Genomic DNA, 16569 nt, shown 5'->3' with positions numbered 1-16569 from the left:
TGTCTCTGGGGGCGGCTGCCCCCAGACCGGACCGAGCTGCCCCGTGTCTCTGGGGGGCTGAGGGGAGGCTGCTCCCAGACCAGACCGAGCTGCCCCATGTCTCTGGGGGGCTGAGGGGAGGCTAACATTTAAAAAACGATGTATGTTATCTCAGTGGGAGCTGGGGGGAACAGGGGTTAGGGGTGATGAAGGATTTTGCTTTTTGTCTTTAACTGAAACATTTAATTAAAAAAAATTTCTTATCTTCTGCCAGTCTAAGCACTTTCAGAAGAAGAGCGCTCTGGATGCTTTTAATCTGCCTGTTGTCCGACACTGCCATTCTGATTCTAAGGTGCCTTTCTCTTTTATGGGCCGGTGGGAGTTGAAGAAGGGGAGATTTTATCTAGTTAAAACATGCACTGAGATTTTGAAGGGCCTAATTATCAAAGCTGAGAATGTGCAAACATATTACCTGCTTGTGCAGGTGGCAAACTGTGTGTGTTATTGACCTTTTATATGTGCCCCATATCCCAGTTTGTATGTTGCGCCGTATCTCTCCAGGGTAATTTATGCCTACTCATTAGGTACAGCAATGCGTATACTGGGTTTAGATGCTCAATGTCTAGTTCTCATTAAAAACATGCAAGTAAACCTTCCTTGTGAAAAAGAGACTGGAGAAATACTTAAGCTGCACTGTCAACTTAAAAATATGTTGTCAACCCATGCTACAAATGCATAACTGGTGCAATACTGGTTGAAAAACCATACTCTGCTTGCATCCGAAGAAGTATTCACCCACGAAAGCTCATGCTGCAAAACATCTGTTAGTCTATAAGGTGCCACAGGATTCTTTGCTGCTTCTACAGAACCAGACTAACACGGCTACCCCTCTGATACATACTCACAGAGTAATCATCAATGGTTCACTGACAAATTGGGAGGATGTATCTGCTTGCGCCCTTCAGGGGTCTGTCTTGGGTCTGGTACTATTAAATGTTAATGAATTGGATAATGGAGTGGAGAGTATGCTTATAAAATTGTAGATGAACCAAGCTGAGAGGACTTGCAAATACTCTGGAAGATAGGATTACAATTCAGAATGAGCTTGACAAATTAAAGACTTGGGCTGAAATCAACAAGATGAAATTCAGTAAAGACAAGTGCAAAGTACAACATTAGAAAGGAAAAATCAAATGTGCAACTACAAATAGGGACTAATTGGCTAGGCAATAGTTCTGCTGAAAAGAAGTGGGCATGTTTAGTCTTGAGAAAAGAAGACTGAAGGGGGGATCAGATAAGTCTTTAAATATTGTAAAGGTTGTAAAGGCTTCTTATAAAGAGAACACTAGGGATGTGAAATATTAACCGAGCCAGTAAGCCTTAGTCTTACCAGTGAACCCGCCTTAACCCCTGGGCAGCCCTGCCCCTGGCCAGATCGGACCTGACCCCAGCTGCGCTGGCCTTGGCTGGATTGGCCCCAGCCACATTTCTGTGCCTGTATAAGCATTTTAGATTAGTAAAAGTGAGAATTTGAAATCCAGTGGATTTATAACTGTTTTGTCTACTTTTTTGCACTTCTCTTCAGTTTTGACCATGAAAAATAAAGAGAGACATTTTTTGGGAATATTTATTTGCTTAAAAACAGATGCTTTCGCTGCAACCTCTAAACAAAACTTTGGAAACATTTCTACTATTTTCACAAAATTAAGGCCTCAATCTTGCAATTGGCTGTGTGCAAGAGTGGGCATGCACAATGTCAATTTCAGGATTGGGGCCTAAACTTGACCAAATTTAAGTCGACAGTGGCCTTTCAGTCCTCATAAAGGGAGGTCCATTTCTCACACACACAGTTATGAAAACATCTGTCTTCCACAGTCTTTGTTGTTAGTTATAAAACAGAGTTATATTATAAAATGAAAAGTAAAATCTGTTGGGTTTTTTGGTTGTGTAGGTTGGTTGTTTTGTTTTCAGGCCTATTACAGCTGCTATCCCTTCAAGAAAGGTGTTTTTCTCTATCTAAGAAAATTCCCGTCAGTAGTTTGGACATCCTAGTTCAAGTTACCATATAAAGGCAATTTTTATCTTAGAGCACTAAATCAGTCTTTGAAAGTCTAACAAACTCACTTTATTTCTCTGTGCCTCTCTTTCCTCTCTCTCCCTTTGTCTGTCCTCTCTGTTTATGCTGTAAGCTTTATAGGGCAAAGTCTGTGGCTTACTACACACTTGTTCAGTGCTTAGCACAATGGAGCACCAGTCTTGGCTGGGGCCACTACTGTAAAACAAATACTTAATATCTGTTGGTTGTAGTTGTTACTTTTAGCAATGGCTCATAAGCAGCATTTTCATGCACGGATTTTTAGAACCCAAGTGTGTGTGTCAGGAAAGAGCTACATTGTCGACTCAGGGACTTTGTCTTTAAAGAAATTCAGTCATTAACTCTGATAAATTGACATTTATAAGAGATACTACTAGTAAAAATTGACCTGGATGAATTTTTATTACCCATCTTGTTTTGAACAGGAGTTGATAGTCATACAACCTTTTAAATGCTTTTCCAATTTTTCTTCTCTCCTTCTCAGAGATGAGTTTGGCCCCTTCTTATCTGGTTTTGTTGTTGTTTATGAAATAGTCCCACTGTTTTATACTATGATAAACTTCAGATAAAGACATGGGTTGCCCTCTAGAGGGAAGATTTAATGTTTTTTATACTTAGCTCTAGGCTGCTTTTTTAAACTTCTGTTAAATATTTAGGTCACTCTCCTGCAAATGGATTTGGAAGAATCAACACGTAGTTTTGGATAGAGCCTTGTTTGCTTTAGTGGGACCCTGTTCAAGAGAAAGGGTTTGTGCCTGAGGATCCTATTGTAAAATAGAAGCATAACCTACAATGTAAATCTCTTGTTGCTTGGAATAAAATGTGCATATTAGAGACTTGTTCTATTTATACCAGAGGTTTTCAAACTGCGAGGTGTGTTCCCCTAGAGGGGAACAGAGGACTGTTCAGCAGTGACACCAGATGGGGCTCCCCCCTCTCACCTCAGTAGGCCACCCAGTCTGTGGGTCAGTGTCAATATCTGCAGCAGCTGCGCTGATTTCCACTCCCAGCACCCTCCGCACCCAGTGCTGGCTCCACTTTCAGAGATGGTCACACGCGCCTTCCCCCACTCAGAAAACTGAGAGGGAAGGGGCAGGTATTATGTCTATTTTTATCTGGCTTGGGGGGGTGCAACCAAAAATTGTAACTCGGGGAGCAGGGAGGGAACACAGTTTAAAAAGTTTGAAAACCGCCGATTTATACTAAGGTCTGAATCCTGAAAACACTTAGTCCTGTGAGTAACTTTATGCATCTAAGTAGTCTCATTGAATTCTAATGGATGAATGACTTACATGCATAAGTGTTTGCAGAACTGATTCTGCAGATACTTAGATTTGTGCTTAACTCTACTACTGTGAGTAGTTCCATTTCCACTCTTTTCAATATGACTTTGCAGAGTAATGAAGTTAAGCACGTGTGTAAGTGTTTGCAGGAGAAGGGCCTAAGATTGCAAGGGACACGGACCATATGTTCAAATATATGTGAAGTGCTATGCATATCCCTGGTGTCAATACACAGATAGATTATTATCAAGGTTAAGTTTTTGTCACAGTTATTTTTAGTAAAAGTCTCAGACAAGTTGCAGGCAATGAACAAAAATTCATGGAAGCCCATGACATGTCTATGAATTTTCCTAAGAATAAGGGGGGTGGGGTTGACTGCTGGGGGTGCGGGGTGGGGAGGAGGAGACAATAGCTCCGGGGCCCCTACTGGTGGTGGCGGCGGCTAACAGTTCTGGGGCTCCTTCTGCCGGTGTCTGGGAGCGCTGGGGCTGGCAGCGGCTCCTGCTGTGGGACATGAGGCTGAAGCAGAAAATGTCATGGAGGTCTCTGAAAGTCAGAGAATCCATGACTTCTGTGACCTCCGTGACAAAATTTTATCCTTAATTATTCTGGATAAAATGTCTTAATTCATTCTAGATATAAGCGTCTAAAAGAAACTTTTTATTTCAAACTACAGTCTTCATGGCTGATGATGTCAGGGAGATTCCCAAACATGAGCCATTCTTTTTAGGTGACAGATCTGAGGAACTGTCCCAGATTGAGGTATCATTAGAGGAGGTTTTGGAACGAATTGATAAACTAAATAGCAATAAGTCACCATAACCAGATGGTATTCACCCAAGAGTTCTGAAGGAACTCAAATATGAAATTGCAGAACTACTAACTGTAGTCTGGTATCAGAGGGGTAGCCATGTTATTCTGGATCTGTAAAAGCAGCAAAGACTCCTGTGGCACCTTATAGACTAACAGACATATTGGAGCATGAGCTTTCGTGGGGGGATATCCGACGAAGTGGGTAACTGTAGTCTGTAACTTATTTAAATCAGCTTCTGTACCAGATGACTGGAGGATAGATAACGTGACGCCAATTTTAAAAAAGGGCTCCCGAGGTAATCCTGACAATTCCAGGCCTGCGAACCTGATTTCAGTACCGGGCAAACTGGTTGAAACTATAATAAAGAACAAAATTGTCAGACACACAGATGAACATAATTTATTGGAGAAGAGTCAACATGGTTTTAGTAAAGGGAAGTCATGCCTCACCAATCTACTAGAATCCTTTGAGGGGGTAAACAGGCATTTGGACAAAGGGGATCCAGTGAATATAGTGTACTTTGCTTAAGAGCCTTTGGTGAGGGACCTTGTCAAAGGCTTTCTGAAAATTTAAGTAAGCTGCCATGGGATAAGAGGGAAGGTGCTCTCATGGATTGGTAACTGGTTAAAAGATAGGAAACAAAGGGTAGGTATAAATGATCAGTTTTCAGAATGGAGAGAGGTAAATAGTGGTGTCCCCCAGGGGTCTCTTCTGGGACCAGTCCTATTCGATGTTTTCATAAATGATCTGGAAAAAGAGGTAAACAGTGAGGTGGCAAAATTTGTAGATGATACAAAATTACTCAAGATAGTTAAGACTAGGCAGACTGCAAAGAACTACAAAAGGATCTCAAAACTGGGTGACTGGACAACAAAATGGCAGATGAAATTTAATGTTGATAAATGGAAAGTAATGCACATTGGAAAGCATAATCACAACTATACACATAAAATAATTAGCTGTTACCACTCAAGAAAGAGATCTCAGAGTCATTGTGGATAGTTCTCAGAAAACATCCACTCAATGTGTTGCGGCAGTAAAAAAAGTGAACAGAATACTGAGAATAATCAAGAAAGGAATTGATAATAGTATAGAAAATATCATATCGCCTCTATCTAAATCCATGATATGCCCACATCTTGAATACTGTGTGCAGATGTGGTCGCCCATCTCAAAAAAGATATACACCTATACCCTGCTATAACGCAGCCTGATATAACATGGGTTCACATATAGCGCGGTAGCAGCGGCGCTCCGGCGGTGCGAGGAGCCTCGTGCCCTTTAAATCACCACTGGAGCCCTGCCGCTGCTACGCTAGGGTTGCGGCAGTGGGGCTCGGCTGACGATTTAAAGGGCCTGGGCTCCCTGCAGCGGCCGGAGCCTGGAGCTCTTTAAATCACCGCTGGAGCCCTGCCACTGCTACCCCTGCGGTGAGAGCCCCGGGCTCTTTAAATCACTGCTGCAGTCCTGCCACCACTACCCTGATGTAACAGCGTTTCATCTATAACGCGGTAGGGATTTTCGGCTCCCCACGACCGCATTATATTGGGGTAGAAGTGTATTGGAATTGGAAAAGGTTTAGAAAAGGGTAAGAAAAATGTTTAGGGGTATGGAGCGGCTTCTGTATGAGGAGAGATTAAAAAGACTGGGACTTTTCTGCTTGGAAAAGAGAAGGCTGATGGGAGATATGATTGAGGTCTATAAAATCATGACTGGTGTAGAGAAGGTAGATAAGGAAGTATTGTTTACTCCTCATAACACAAGAACTAGGCGTCACCAAATGAAATTAGTAGGCAGCAGGTTTAAAACAAATAAAAGGAAGTATTTCTTCATGCAACTCACAGTCAACCTGTGGATCTCCTTGCCAGAGGATGTTGTGAAGTCCAAGACCATAACAGAGTTAAAAAAAGAACTAGATAAATTCATGGAGGGATAGGTTCTCAATGGCTATTAGCCAGGATGGGCAGGGATGTGTCCCTAGCCTCTGTTTTCCAGAAGCTGGGAATGGGCGAAAGAGGATGGATCACTTGATGATTCTCTATTCTACGCATTCCCTCTGGAGCACCTGGCACTGGCCACTGTCGGAAGATAGGATACTGGGCTAAATGGACCTTTGGTCTGACCCCATAGGGCTGTTCTTATGACACAAAATTACAATTATTTTTTTTCAAATGGGCACTAGATAATAGCATCACAAATATCTTGAGCCATACATGCTTCTATTTTCTAGAGATATCAACATGCTCAGTGATTTCATTATGACTTAACTAAGCTGCTTATGTAAAACTGAAGATGATGCTGAATTTACAATGTGGGTGTGGTTAAATTTACAGATTACATTTTAAACCCATTCTGTGATCCATTTAGTAATTCTGTGGCGGCTTCTTTTTTCTTCAGTCACTTATGGCCACATTCATGCTCTTTTACAGTACCAATGTGATAGAAGAAAGACTCTGTCATATTGGCTCCATTTGTAGTTGTTCCTCTGCATAAAGTTACACATCCCCAAGCTACAGGATAATTCTTCTTATCCTGTCAGGCTAGACCTGGTGGCAGGTCAGGTTAAAAGTGCTATCATAACTGCACGGGTAAGTCTGTGCTTGCTTTGTTGTAATCCTTTGCATCAGTTTTGTGGAATGCAGCTTGTTATCTATGCAAAATGTAACTAACGTTTATAAAGTGCTAAGAGATCCTGAGATGAAAGATGCTCTAGAAGTGCAAGTATAAGTGTGTTGAATTAAAGATTAAATTGTGTGGGTAAATATGCATACAAGTGCATATTTATATTTGCAAAACATATGTTTTTAAGCGATTAGAACCTTAAATATTTTATAGTGAAATGTCTTCTGAATTATTGATTCCTTTAATTGCAGATTTTCATCATTTTGGAGGATTTCAGCACAGAGATTATTGGACTTTGCCATATCTGACCAGGATGAATTCATCATTGGTTGCTTATGATGATTCAGATTCTGACACAGAGACTGGAAAGGCTGAAAATCTCAATCTTTCTAGCAAAGAAACCAGATTTGCAAGTTCTGCTGTGAATCCTATTCAGTTTTCTGCACCCGGTGGATTAGGCACAAAATCTACATACAAAATGCAGACTGTTGAGAATACTGCCAGTACTGGCACAAACATTATTTGTGAAGGTGCTCCTGCATATAAGGTACAGGCTAATAACAGGGATTTGGCAGCTGTTTATCCCTGGAAAGAATATTCTAACCAGGGTGAAACGCATTCTGGAAATGGAAGTTTCTCTCAGAAGAGAGTACGTCAGGACAAGATTATTACCATAAAGGGAATTAGACCATATATCCCTAAAAGACTTCGACAAGAAAAAACTTCTAAAGTGTATGAAAAAAAAGAATCTGAAGAACAGAGAGAGAGTTGTGCAATACCAGGAGAGCAAATTTCCACAGAGGTTTCTGAATTTATTAAGCCATATTTAGGGTCTAAGTACAAATCAACTGAAATCCCAAGGAACTTGGTGTTTCAGATGTCCAAACACAGTGGTCCAGTTAATAAAGTCCAGTGGTGTCCTGTACAAGCATGGAGCCATATGCTTCTTTCCACTTCCATGGATAAAACTTTCAAGGTAATGTACTTACAAGGTGGAATGGTTTGTGTTATATATCACTCTCTTTAAATAGTAAAACAGATGGGAATGGTTATTACCTGCTGAAAGCCTCCCTCAGCCTTTTTAGTCTGCCTGTATTTGATAATTGAGCCCATGTGTGTAGTACCTACTAAGACCTTGACCAGATCCTTTGCAGGATGAGAGCCTGTTGGAGGCCCCAATATGGCAAGCCTTCTCAGCACACAATCCCATTTTTCCAGTGGGTAATTAAGGATTGCAGGGAGGTTGTGGAATCTCCATCACTGGAGGTTTTTAAGAGCAGGCTAGACAATCACCTGTCAGGGATGATCTAGATAATACTTAGTCCCACCTTGAGTGCAAGGTACTGGACTAGAAAACCTCTGAAAGGTCTCTTCCAGTCCTATGATTCTATGAGTCTATGATTCATCCCTTTGCTTATTATATACCAAAATAAAAGCTTGCGGAGATGATTTAGAATTCATATTTCTAAATCAATTAAGCTATTGAATATAAGCTATTTCAAAGGTCCATAGACTATGATTATGGTGCTTGTAGGACTTCTTACTAATTTTATTAGAATTTATAGAACAGTACTTCTATATTAGAGACACAATCATTTTTGTTTTTAATTGAAGAAGCCAGATACACAGCAGTCTGCCTGTAGCTCTTGGTATGAAATAAGGAACAGATTTTGTATGAATTCTATTACTCTGATTTGATTTTTTGAAATTTTTTTATTGTAATTTTCAATATATATATCTGTGGTAGAAGAATACATCTAAATCCTCAAGTATATTAATGAAGGACTGTTGCCAGAAGCAGGGAATGGGCGAAAGGGGATGGATCACTGGATGTTTACCTGTTCTGTTCGTTCTCTCTGAAGCACTTGGGCCACTGTTAGAAGATAATCGACCTTTGGTCTGACCCAGTATTTCTGTTCTTATGACTGTGTATTCTAGAGAATATCGAAAAGAGATTTAAAAAAAATACTGGGGTGGATATAAGTTTAAAAAAATTCTTACATGTTTAAGGAAGGAAATGTTGTTTAATGATTAGAAAGGACTTGGAGTTGGGATTCCTTACATGGAAGTTGCTTGTTCCTACTAGTTGGGAGGGAAAACAATAGGTGACCCCGACTTTTATTTTAAACTCACTCACAGTGTCACGTGAAAGTCGCTTAAATGTTGTAAGTCAGAGTTTACTAGTCTATAAAATGAGAATAAAAATTCTCCCCCATCTCATGAGGGTGTTGTGAGGCTTTGAGACTTGTAAAGCTCTTTGAAACCCTCACATAAAATATGATACGGAAGTACATATTATTACTGGGGGTGGGATTTTCAACTAGATCACTGTATTTTCAGCAATTAATTATTTGTATTGTTTTTATTGTTTGCATTGAGCTATCACCCAAAGACCCTAGTCTGGATGGGACTCCCATCATACTAGCAGTACAAACAAATGGGAAGAGACTGTCTTTGCTCTGAAGAGCATTCAGCATAAGGCTTTGATCCTCCAAACTTCTCTGTGTGGTTGAACCCCAGTACCCAAACGGAGTCACACTGACTTTAGTTGGGCTACACATGGTGTCAGGGGTCAACCCATGCAGAACTATTTGCGAGATCATGGTTCAAGTTTCCACTCCTGCGGTTGGATGTGCATGGACAGACCCTTAGATTGGCTATATGACCGTTAAGTGGGGAACATGACTGTTTACAAATAATATAAACACATAGGATGGAGAGAAAGTATTTAGTATGGCACCGGGGGGTAGAAGTGAGAGAAATTAGATAAAATAAAGAAGGAAATATTTTAGGTTGACTATCAGAGTATAATCAAGAAAGAGGACAGCTTTTTAGTTAAAATACCATCTGGGGGTTTAGTGATGCAGCAAAAAGCATTAGAAATGAAAAAGCAATATATAACAGAAGGAAAAAGGGGGAAATAACAATCAATTGAAATTAGAAGTTAGGAAGGCAGAAAATTGACCATTGAAATTAAGAAGTAAAACATCCATGGCAGGCGAGGGCTTAGGACAATAAAGAGGTTGAGTATATTAGGAACAAAAGAAATCTTAGCAATTGTATAAGCCCATTAGTAGTTGGAGGTGGTAAAATTATTAATGATGATGCATAAAAGGCTGAGATGTTCAATAAATATTTCTGTTCTGTGTTTGGAAAGGAGCAGAATGATGTACTTGTATCATATGAGGATGTGACATTAGTGGCTGAGGAGATTTTAGACAACATCTGCTAGAGATAAACATTTTTCAATCAGCATGCTCAGATAACTTGCACCCAAGAGTCCAAAAAGAATTTGCTGAGATTTCTGGCACTCTGATGTTCATTTTTAATAGATCTTGCAATACTGGGGAAATTCCAGAAGACTGGAGGAGTACTAATGTTGTGCCAATATTAAAAAAGAGGAAGCCAGATGACCCAGGTAACTGTAGTCCTGTTATCCTGACAGCATTCCCTGGCGAAATAATGGAAGAGCTGAGATGGGATTCAGTTGATAAAGAATTAAATGATAGGAACAGAGCCGTCCCTTAGGTAGGGAAAATCAGGGCAACTGCTCCGGGCCCCGCGGCTGGTGCGATTGGCCGGTGCAGTCAGTCTCAGAAGACACAGGTGTGGGAACTAGGGGCGCGGGGGGTGCTGCAACACCCCCGGGCTCCTAGCTGCCGGCATTGCACACCCGGGGTCTCGGCTCTGGGGGGGGGGAGAGGGAGACAGGGTAAGTGGGCTGGCTTTCAGTACTCCCACTATTAAAAATGTCTGAGCACCACTGCCGGAAGACGAATCCATCACTTCCGCAGGATCCGCCATCTTGTTGGCAGTTAGCAGAGACCGTGCCCGGCTCGGCTGTCTGCGTTTCAGTGCAGTGAATCCCCTGGCTGGAGCCCTGAGGCACCATGGTTAACAATAGCCTTGCGGTAGGTGCCGGCAACTGCCAGCAGCAGCAGGAAGCCCAGCACCAGGCTGGATCCATCCCGCCAGCCCAGCCGCCGATGCAGAGCTGGGCCCCCAAGCCGGCGGGGGCTGATTTGTCCCGGGTCATGCAACTCCCTAAGGACAGCCCTGGATAGGAATATAATTGATGCCAGTCAACTTGATTTTATGGAAAATAGGTCTTGTCAAACAAACATCATTAAATTCTTTAAGATTACCTTTATTAATCTAATTTTGTAACTGCAAACTCTACTCTTAAACTTTTGTAAGGCATTTTGTTTAGTTCCGTACTACACTGTGATTAAAAAATTAGCATTATAAAATATCAGTTGAGCACACATTAAACTGACTGATAGATCTCAAAAAGTAATTGTCAATGGGGAATCATTACTGAATGGGGGTTGTCTAGTGGGGGTCTGAAGAGACTGGCAGTAGGCCCAGTGCTATTCAATGTTTTTCATCAATTATCTGAAAGTAAGTATAAAATAACTGCTGATAAAATTTGTGGATGACGCAAAGATTGGTGGAGTGGTTAATGGTGAGGACAGGGCAGTCATACAGAGCAATTTAGATGGCTTGGTAAGCTTGCGTGCATTCAAACAAAATCTGTTTAAGTACGTCCAAATGCAAAGTCGTACATCATGGAACAAGGCATGCAGTTCATACCTATGGGATGGGGGACTATATCCTGGAAAGCAGAAACTCTGAAAAGGTTTTATTGTTCTAGGGGATGAGTAACTCAGTGTGAGTTCCAGTGTCATGCTGTGGGTAAAAGGGCTAATGTGATCCTTGGATGTATAAACAGGAGAGTAAGGGTCTAGTTCTGGGTGTCCACATTTTAAAAGGATGATGAAAAACTGGAGAGTGGTCAGAAAATAGCCTGTGGCAGGGCTGGCTTGCTCCTGCCTCTGCTAAAGTCCACAAACACCTCAAAGAGCCTTTTTGCTGGCAAAACACCCAGTGCAGTTTATTTACAGTATTAGTTTCCACTACCCTTATACCCTATATAGCCTCACCCCTACTGGCCAAAGAGCCCTCTGCTCCTGAGGCAAGCAGAGAAGAGCAGCCTCTTTCTGCTTCCTCCTCTTCCCACTTCCTTCCTGTGAATTTGTATAATCTGCCTAATGGGCTGAGGAGAACTAAGCTGCTAATTAGGCCATCAGTTAGGCCCAGCTCTTTTTAATGAGGTCTGTTCTGGAGTATATAATTAGAGTTGCAGTGAGCAGAGTCCTGACTCAGCTGCTGTTGCCCAGCCCTCTGTCACAGAGCCCCAAAATGATTTGAGAGTTGGAGAAAATGCCTAACACTGAGCGACTTTAAGAGTTCAATCTGTTTAATTGATCAAAAGAAGACGTGAGAGGTGACTTGATTACAGTGTATATAAACCACCTTCTTCCCCTTATCTTATTGTCTGAGGTTGGGCTGTTGTATGGGCATCTACCATCTTCAACTGTCTAAGATAGCACTAAAGTCCACCTCCTTATTATCTTCTTTGATGCAATCCATCCATATCTTCCTCTGTGTCTCTTTCCTACTAACCTTTCTTGCCATGCTATCCTCACCAGCTTTCTCTTCATTCATCCTCTGTATGTGCCCAAACCAGCGAAGTCACACTTCCTGGATTTTGTTGGCCACATCATGGACTTTGTCTTCCATCCTAATACTTTAATTTAGAAATCTTTCTCTTTGTGTAACTCTTTTTATAGTGCAAAGACATTGCATCTTGAACACCCGTAGGCGTTGAACCTGTTGTCTCTTTATGACCCATGCTTCCACACCATACAGCATTGTGGTGCGCTCCATTGTGTTATACAGATGGGATTTCATTCTCAGTGACATACACTTAGCATGCATGACACCTGAGATGATATTCCACATTCTTTCAATGCTCCCCAGTCTGGAATTCATCTCACATTTAAGGTCACTGTCACCTTGACAGCAGGGTTACAGATATTTAAACTGATCATTCTGGTTTAGTTGCACTCTATTAATCTCTGTATCCAGTTTCCCTGTGGCACCTCTACTGATCCTCATGATCTCAGTCTTAGTCATGCTTGTTTGCATCCCATACCTGCTTAGCTGGTCTTACCACGGGTTTACTATTTCCCCTAGGTCTTCTTTTGAGGACACCCTTTTTGCTATGTCATCTGCATATAGTAGCTCCCCACCTTTTCCCATTGGTATCTTCCTGGTGATGTAGTCCATCTGTATGGTAAACTGCAGCGGACTGAAGGCAGTCCTTGATGCAGTCCAACTTTCACTTCAGAGGGCTTGTCATTTCAAAACATGTTCGGAACACTGTTTTAGGCAATCATAGAATATCAGGGTTGGAAGGGACCTCAGGAGGTCATCTAGTCCAACCCCATGCTCAAAGCAGGACCAATCCCCAAATGGCCCCCTCAAGGATTGAACTGAGAGCCCTGGCTTTAGCAGGCCAATGCTCAAACCACTGAGCTATCTGTATAGTGCATTCACCAGAGTTATTAAATCCTCAGAAACTCCATATTTCCTTAGCGCTGATGTGAGCATCCTTCTAGCTTCTTTATTTTATATCTTTTTTAGTTCTATAAAGGCCCCCACATATCCTGTTGTTACTCTAGCTGCTTCTGTATCACTTGCCAAATTACACACATGACATCTTTGGTTCTTCATCCTTTCCTAATGTCAAAGTATTCTTGTTCGAGGAGTGGTTCCACCATTCTCCTAATCTGAACATCCATGATGCATTCCAGTATCTTCATCCCATGGAATAGTAACTTTATCACTGGATAGTTTCCACGTTCATGGATGCTTCCCTCCTTATATATTGGGACCAAGATAGACTTGCACCAATATTTGGGGATTCTTTTGTCTTGCTATACAGTTTTAACTATTCTGCCCCTCAATTTTATACCTCTCTTGTTCAAGACTTCCACCACATCCCCTATCACTTCATCAGGACTTTGTGCTTTACTATTCTTCATTTTTTTTTGAACTGTTTCTCACTTCCTTTTCTGTTATGTCAGACTCCAGCACCACATTAGGATCACATGTTGGCAACTCTGCCCACTGGGTTTTTGCCTCATTTAAGAGACTCTGAAAGTATTGTTTCCTCCTCTCCTTCACTTGTTCAGGTGTTGATAGCTTCCCCATGTCATCATTCACAAATGATGTTGCAATACCAACCTCCTTCCCTATGCATCTTATTTTTTGCAGTGCTGTAGATCTTTTTGCCAGCCAGCTGTAGGTGGTTCACAAACTCAGTGTACAGGTCATCTAGGGTATTCTCTTTTGCCTTCCTCACTGCCCATTTGGCAGCTCGCTTTGCATTCTTTCATTTGCACTCGGATTAATTTCTTTTTCTTTAGGTGCCATTTCTTGTTTTGGATTGCTACCTGCACTTCATCAGTCCACCACCACTACCCTCTCTTCTTTGGTTTTCCCCGTCTGCATTGTCCATAAACCTTTTCTGCAGCCACAATCCACGTTATTTTGAGGTAGTTCCACTCCTGTTCAGTCGATGCCAGATCTGTTTCCAGGTACTTTATCCTCTACTACTTGCACACACTTCTTTGCTACACTTCCCCTTGACTTCCCATACTTTTAATCTTGTTTCTTTTTAGCTTAATTCCCTCCATGTCCAATGCTCTACCACAATCTTTGCCACAAGAGGCTTTTGTTGCGGTGCTACCATCTCCTTAGTTATCACTTTGCAGTCCATAACTTGAGTCCACTGAGATTTCTTTGCCAACATCATGTCAATCTGGCTTTTGTTTCAGCCAGTAATGTATGTGATCCAATGACTTATATCCTCTTTTGAAAGCATGTATTGACTACCATCCATTGGCGTGCAATACAAGTTTAGTAGTGCTTTCTTTTCTTCATTTATGAGGCTGAGGTTGAAATTTCCTAAGCACATTTCTTATCCCTCAGGATTTTGCCTGTGTGTGCATTCATATCGCTCAGCACCAACAACAGCTCCCTTGACACTGCTGTGTCTGATGGTGCCTGCAAGTCTTGGTATAAACTCTCTGTCTCTTCTTTGTCATGTCCTTATTGAGATGCATACACAAACAGAGCATTCTGTTGGAGTCGTACAGCCATCAGTCTGTCAGTTCTCTAAAAACATCAATCCCCACCTACCTCAGTTCTCCTCTCACTTCCACCCCAACTCCATTATCCCCATTTTGTCACCTACATAGAAGAGGTTACAATCTAAGCTCAACTCTTTTGCTGCATTCCTTGGCCATCATATTTCCTATAGGCACAGAACATCTGTACCTCTCCTTACCATCACATCAGCTACTTCCTTTACAAGTCAAACTGGATATGTTTGGTGGTGGTACATTTATAATACGGGGTAGTTCTGGCTGTTCAGGTCACTGCTTTTCATCTGGTTTTTTGCTCTGACCACTAGTCCCCCTGACCACTATCCCCCTGAGAATAGCTCAGACTCTGGCCACCAGAAATCCTATTGGCCTGGGGCTGCCAGGCTTGAGGTGTGCAAACTTCTAGCATGATGATGAGATGCTCTCCCATCAGGGCCAGCTCCAGGCACCAGCTTACCAAGCAAGTGCTTGGGGCGGCAACTCCGGAGCGGGGCGGCACTTTAAGGTATTTGGTGGCAATTCGGCGGAGGGTCCCTCACTCCCGCTTGGAGCGAAGGACCTCCTGCTGAATTGCCGCAGATCGCGATTGCGATCGCGGCTTTTTTTTTTTTTTTTGGCTGCTTGGGGCGGCAAAACCCCTGGAGCAGGCCCTGCCTCCCATCATTAGCAGTAGTCCCTAAAAAGTATAGTGATTGAGAAGCATACATTCCAGTCTTACCCTCACCACCTTTTACAACCAGTATTTACTACGGCCCTTTAATAACTCTCCCAAAATACGAAACTGCTTGCACCAACATAGTCACCTTGTGCCAAAAAAAGTATAGTGTATCGCTTGGTATTGCTGACATACACCACAGTGAGAGGGTCTTTCTCCAGTTGAACTAAATACATGCCCACTCTCTTCCCACATTGTTGTGGTAGATTTGGTGGACCGTCAATAGGTGGTACTGGTATTGTGGCTGCCCAATATCAGGCTTCGTTTGACCCAGGGATGGAAGTTTGAAATCAGAGTTTTCCTTTTCCTGGATAGGCCGGCTTTCTGGACTGAAGAGCTCCACTTGCCCTGAGCTGTCTGGTTATTTTTAAAAGGTGCCAGATACCTGCCTTTCACACACCTATTTTTGGTTTAAAAACCAAAACCAAAATCAAAAACCTACACCTCTGCTGCATGAAGGATATTTTGTTGGGAACTTTCATGGGGAGAAAATCCTGTGTACTGAAGGGCTTTTCAATTTAGCGGAGAAAGGCATAACAAAAACCAGCAGCAGGAAGCTGAAGTCAGATAAATTTATGTCAGAAATTAGGCACAGGTTTTTTTGTTTTGTTTTGTTTTTTAAACTGAGGGTGATTGTTCCGATGGTGACTCTACCAAGGGAATTGGTGGATTTTCCTCTCTTGATGTCTTCAGATCAAGACTGGATGACTTTCTGGAAGTTATGCTTTAGTTCAGGGGTAGGCAACCTATGGCACGCATGCCGAAAGTGGCACATAAGCTGATTTTCAGTGGCACTCACACTGCCTGGGTCCTGGCCACCGGTCCGGGGCGCTCTACATTTTAATTTAATTTTAAATGAAGCTTCTTAAACATTTCAAAAACCTTATTTGCTTTACATACAACAATATTTAGTTATATATTACAGACTTATAGAAAGAGACCTTCTAAAAACATTAAAATGTATTACTAGCACGCAAAACCTTAAATTAGAGTGAATAAATGAAGACTCGGCGCAGCACTTCTGAAAGGTTGCTGACCCCTGCTTT

General features: G+C 41.9%; 1 protein-coding gene across 10 annotated transcripts in view; it reads left to right on the top strand.

The window, feature by feature from the left end:
- The window catches only part of WDR25 (WD repeat domain 25), a 98166-nt gene that overhangs the window by 674 nt on the left and 80923 nt on the right, over positions 1-16569 (top strand). For 3 of the 10 annotated variants that reach the window (XM_039536537.1, XM_039536532.1, XM_039536538.1), the window contains exon 2: positions 7045-7769. In XM_039536537.1, the coding sequence (XP_039392471.1) occupies positions 7107-7769 (663 nt within the window). In that variant the 5' untranslated portion in view covers positions 7045-7106. Of the gene's footprint in view, positions 1-139; positions 332-7044; positions 7770-16569 lie in introns of those variants that run through there. The other 7 variants (XM_039536534.1, XM_039536531.1, XM_039536530.1 and 4 more) reach the window with 5 other exon arrangements.

The sequence above is a fragment of the Mauremys reevesii genome, linkage group 4, assembly GCF_016161935.1.
Source record: "Mauremys reevesii isolate NIE-2019 linkage group 4, ASM1616193v1, whole genome shotgun sequence".
In the NCBI taxonomy this organism is placed as follows: Eukaryota; Metazoa; Chordata; order Testudines; family Geoemydidae; genus Mauremys; species Mauremys reevesii.
This window is presented reverse-complemented; position numbering and strand designations above follow the sequence as displayed.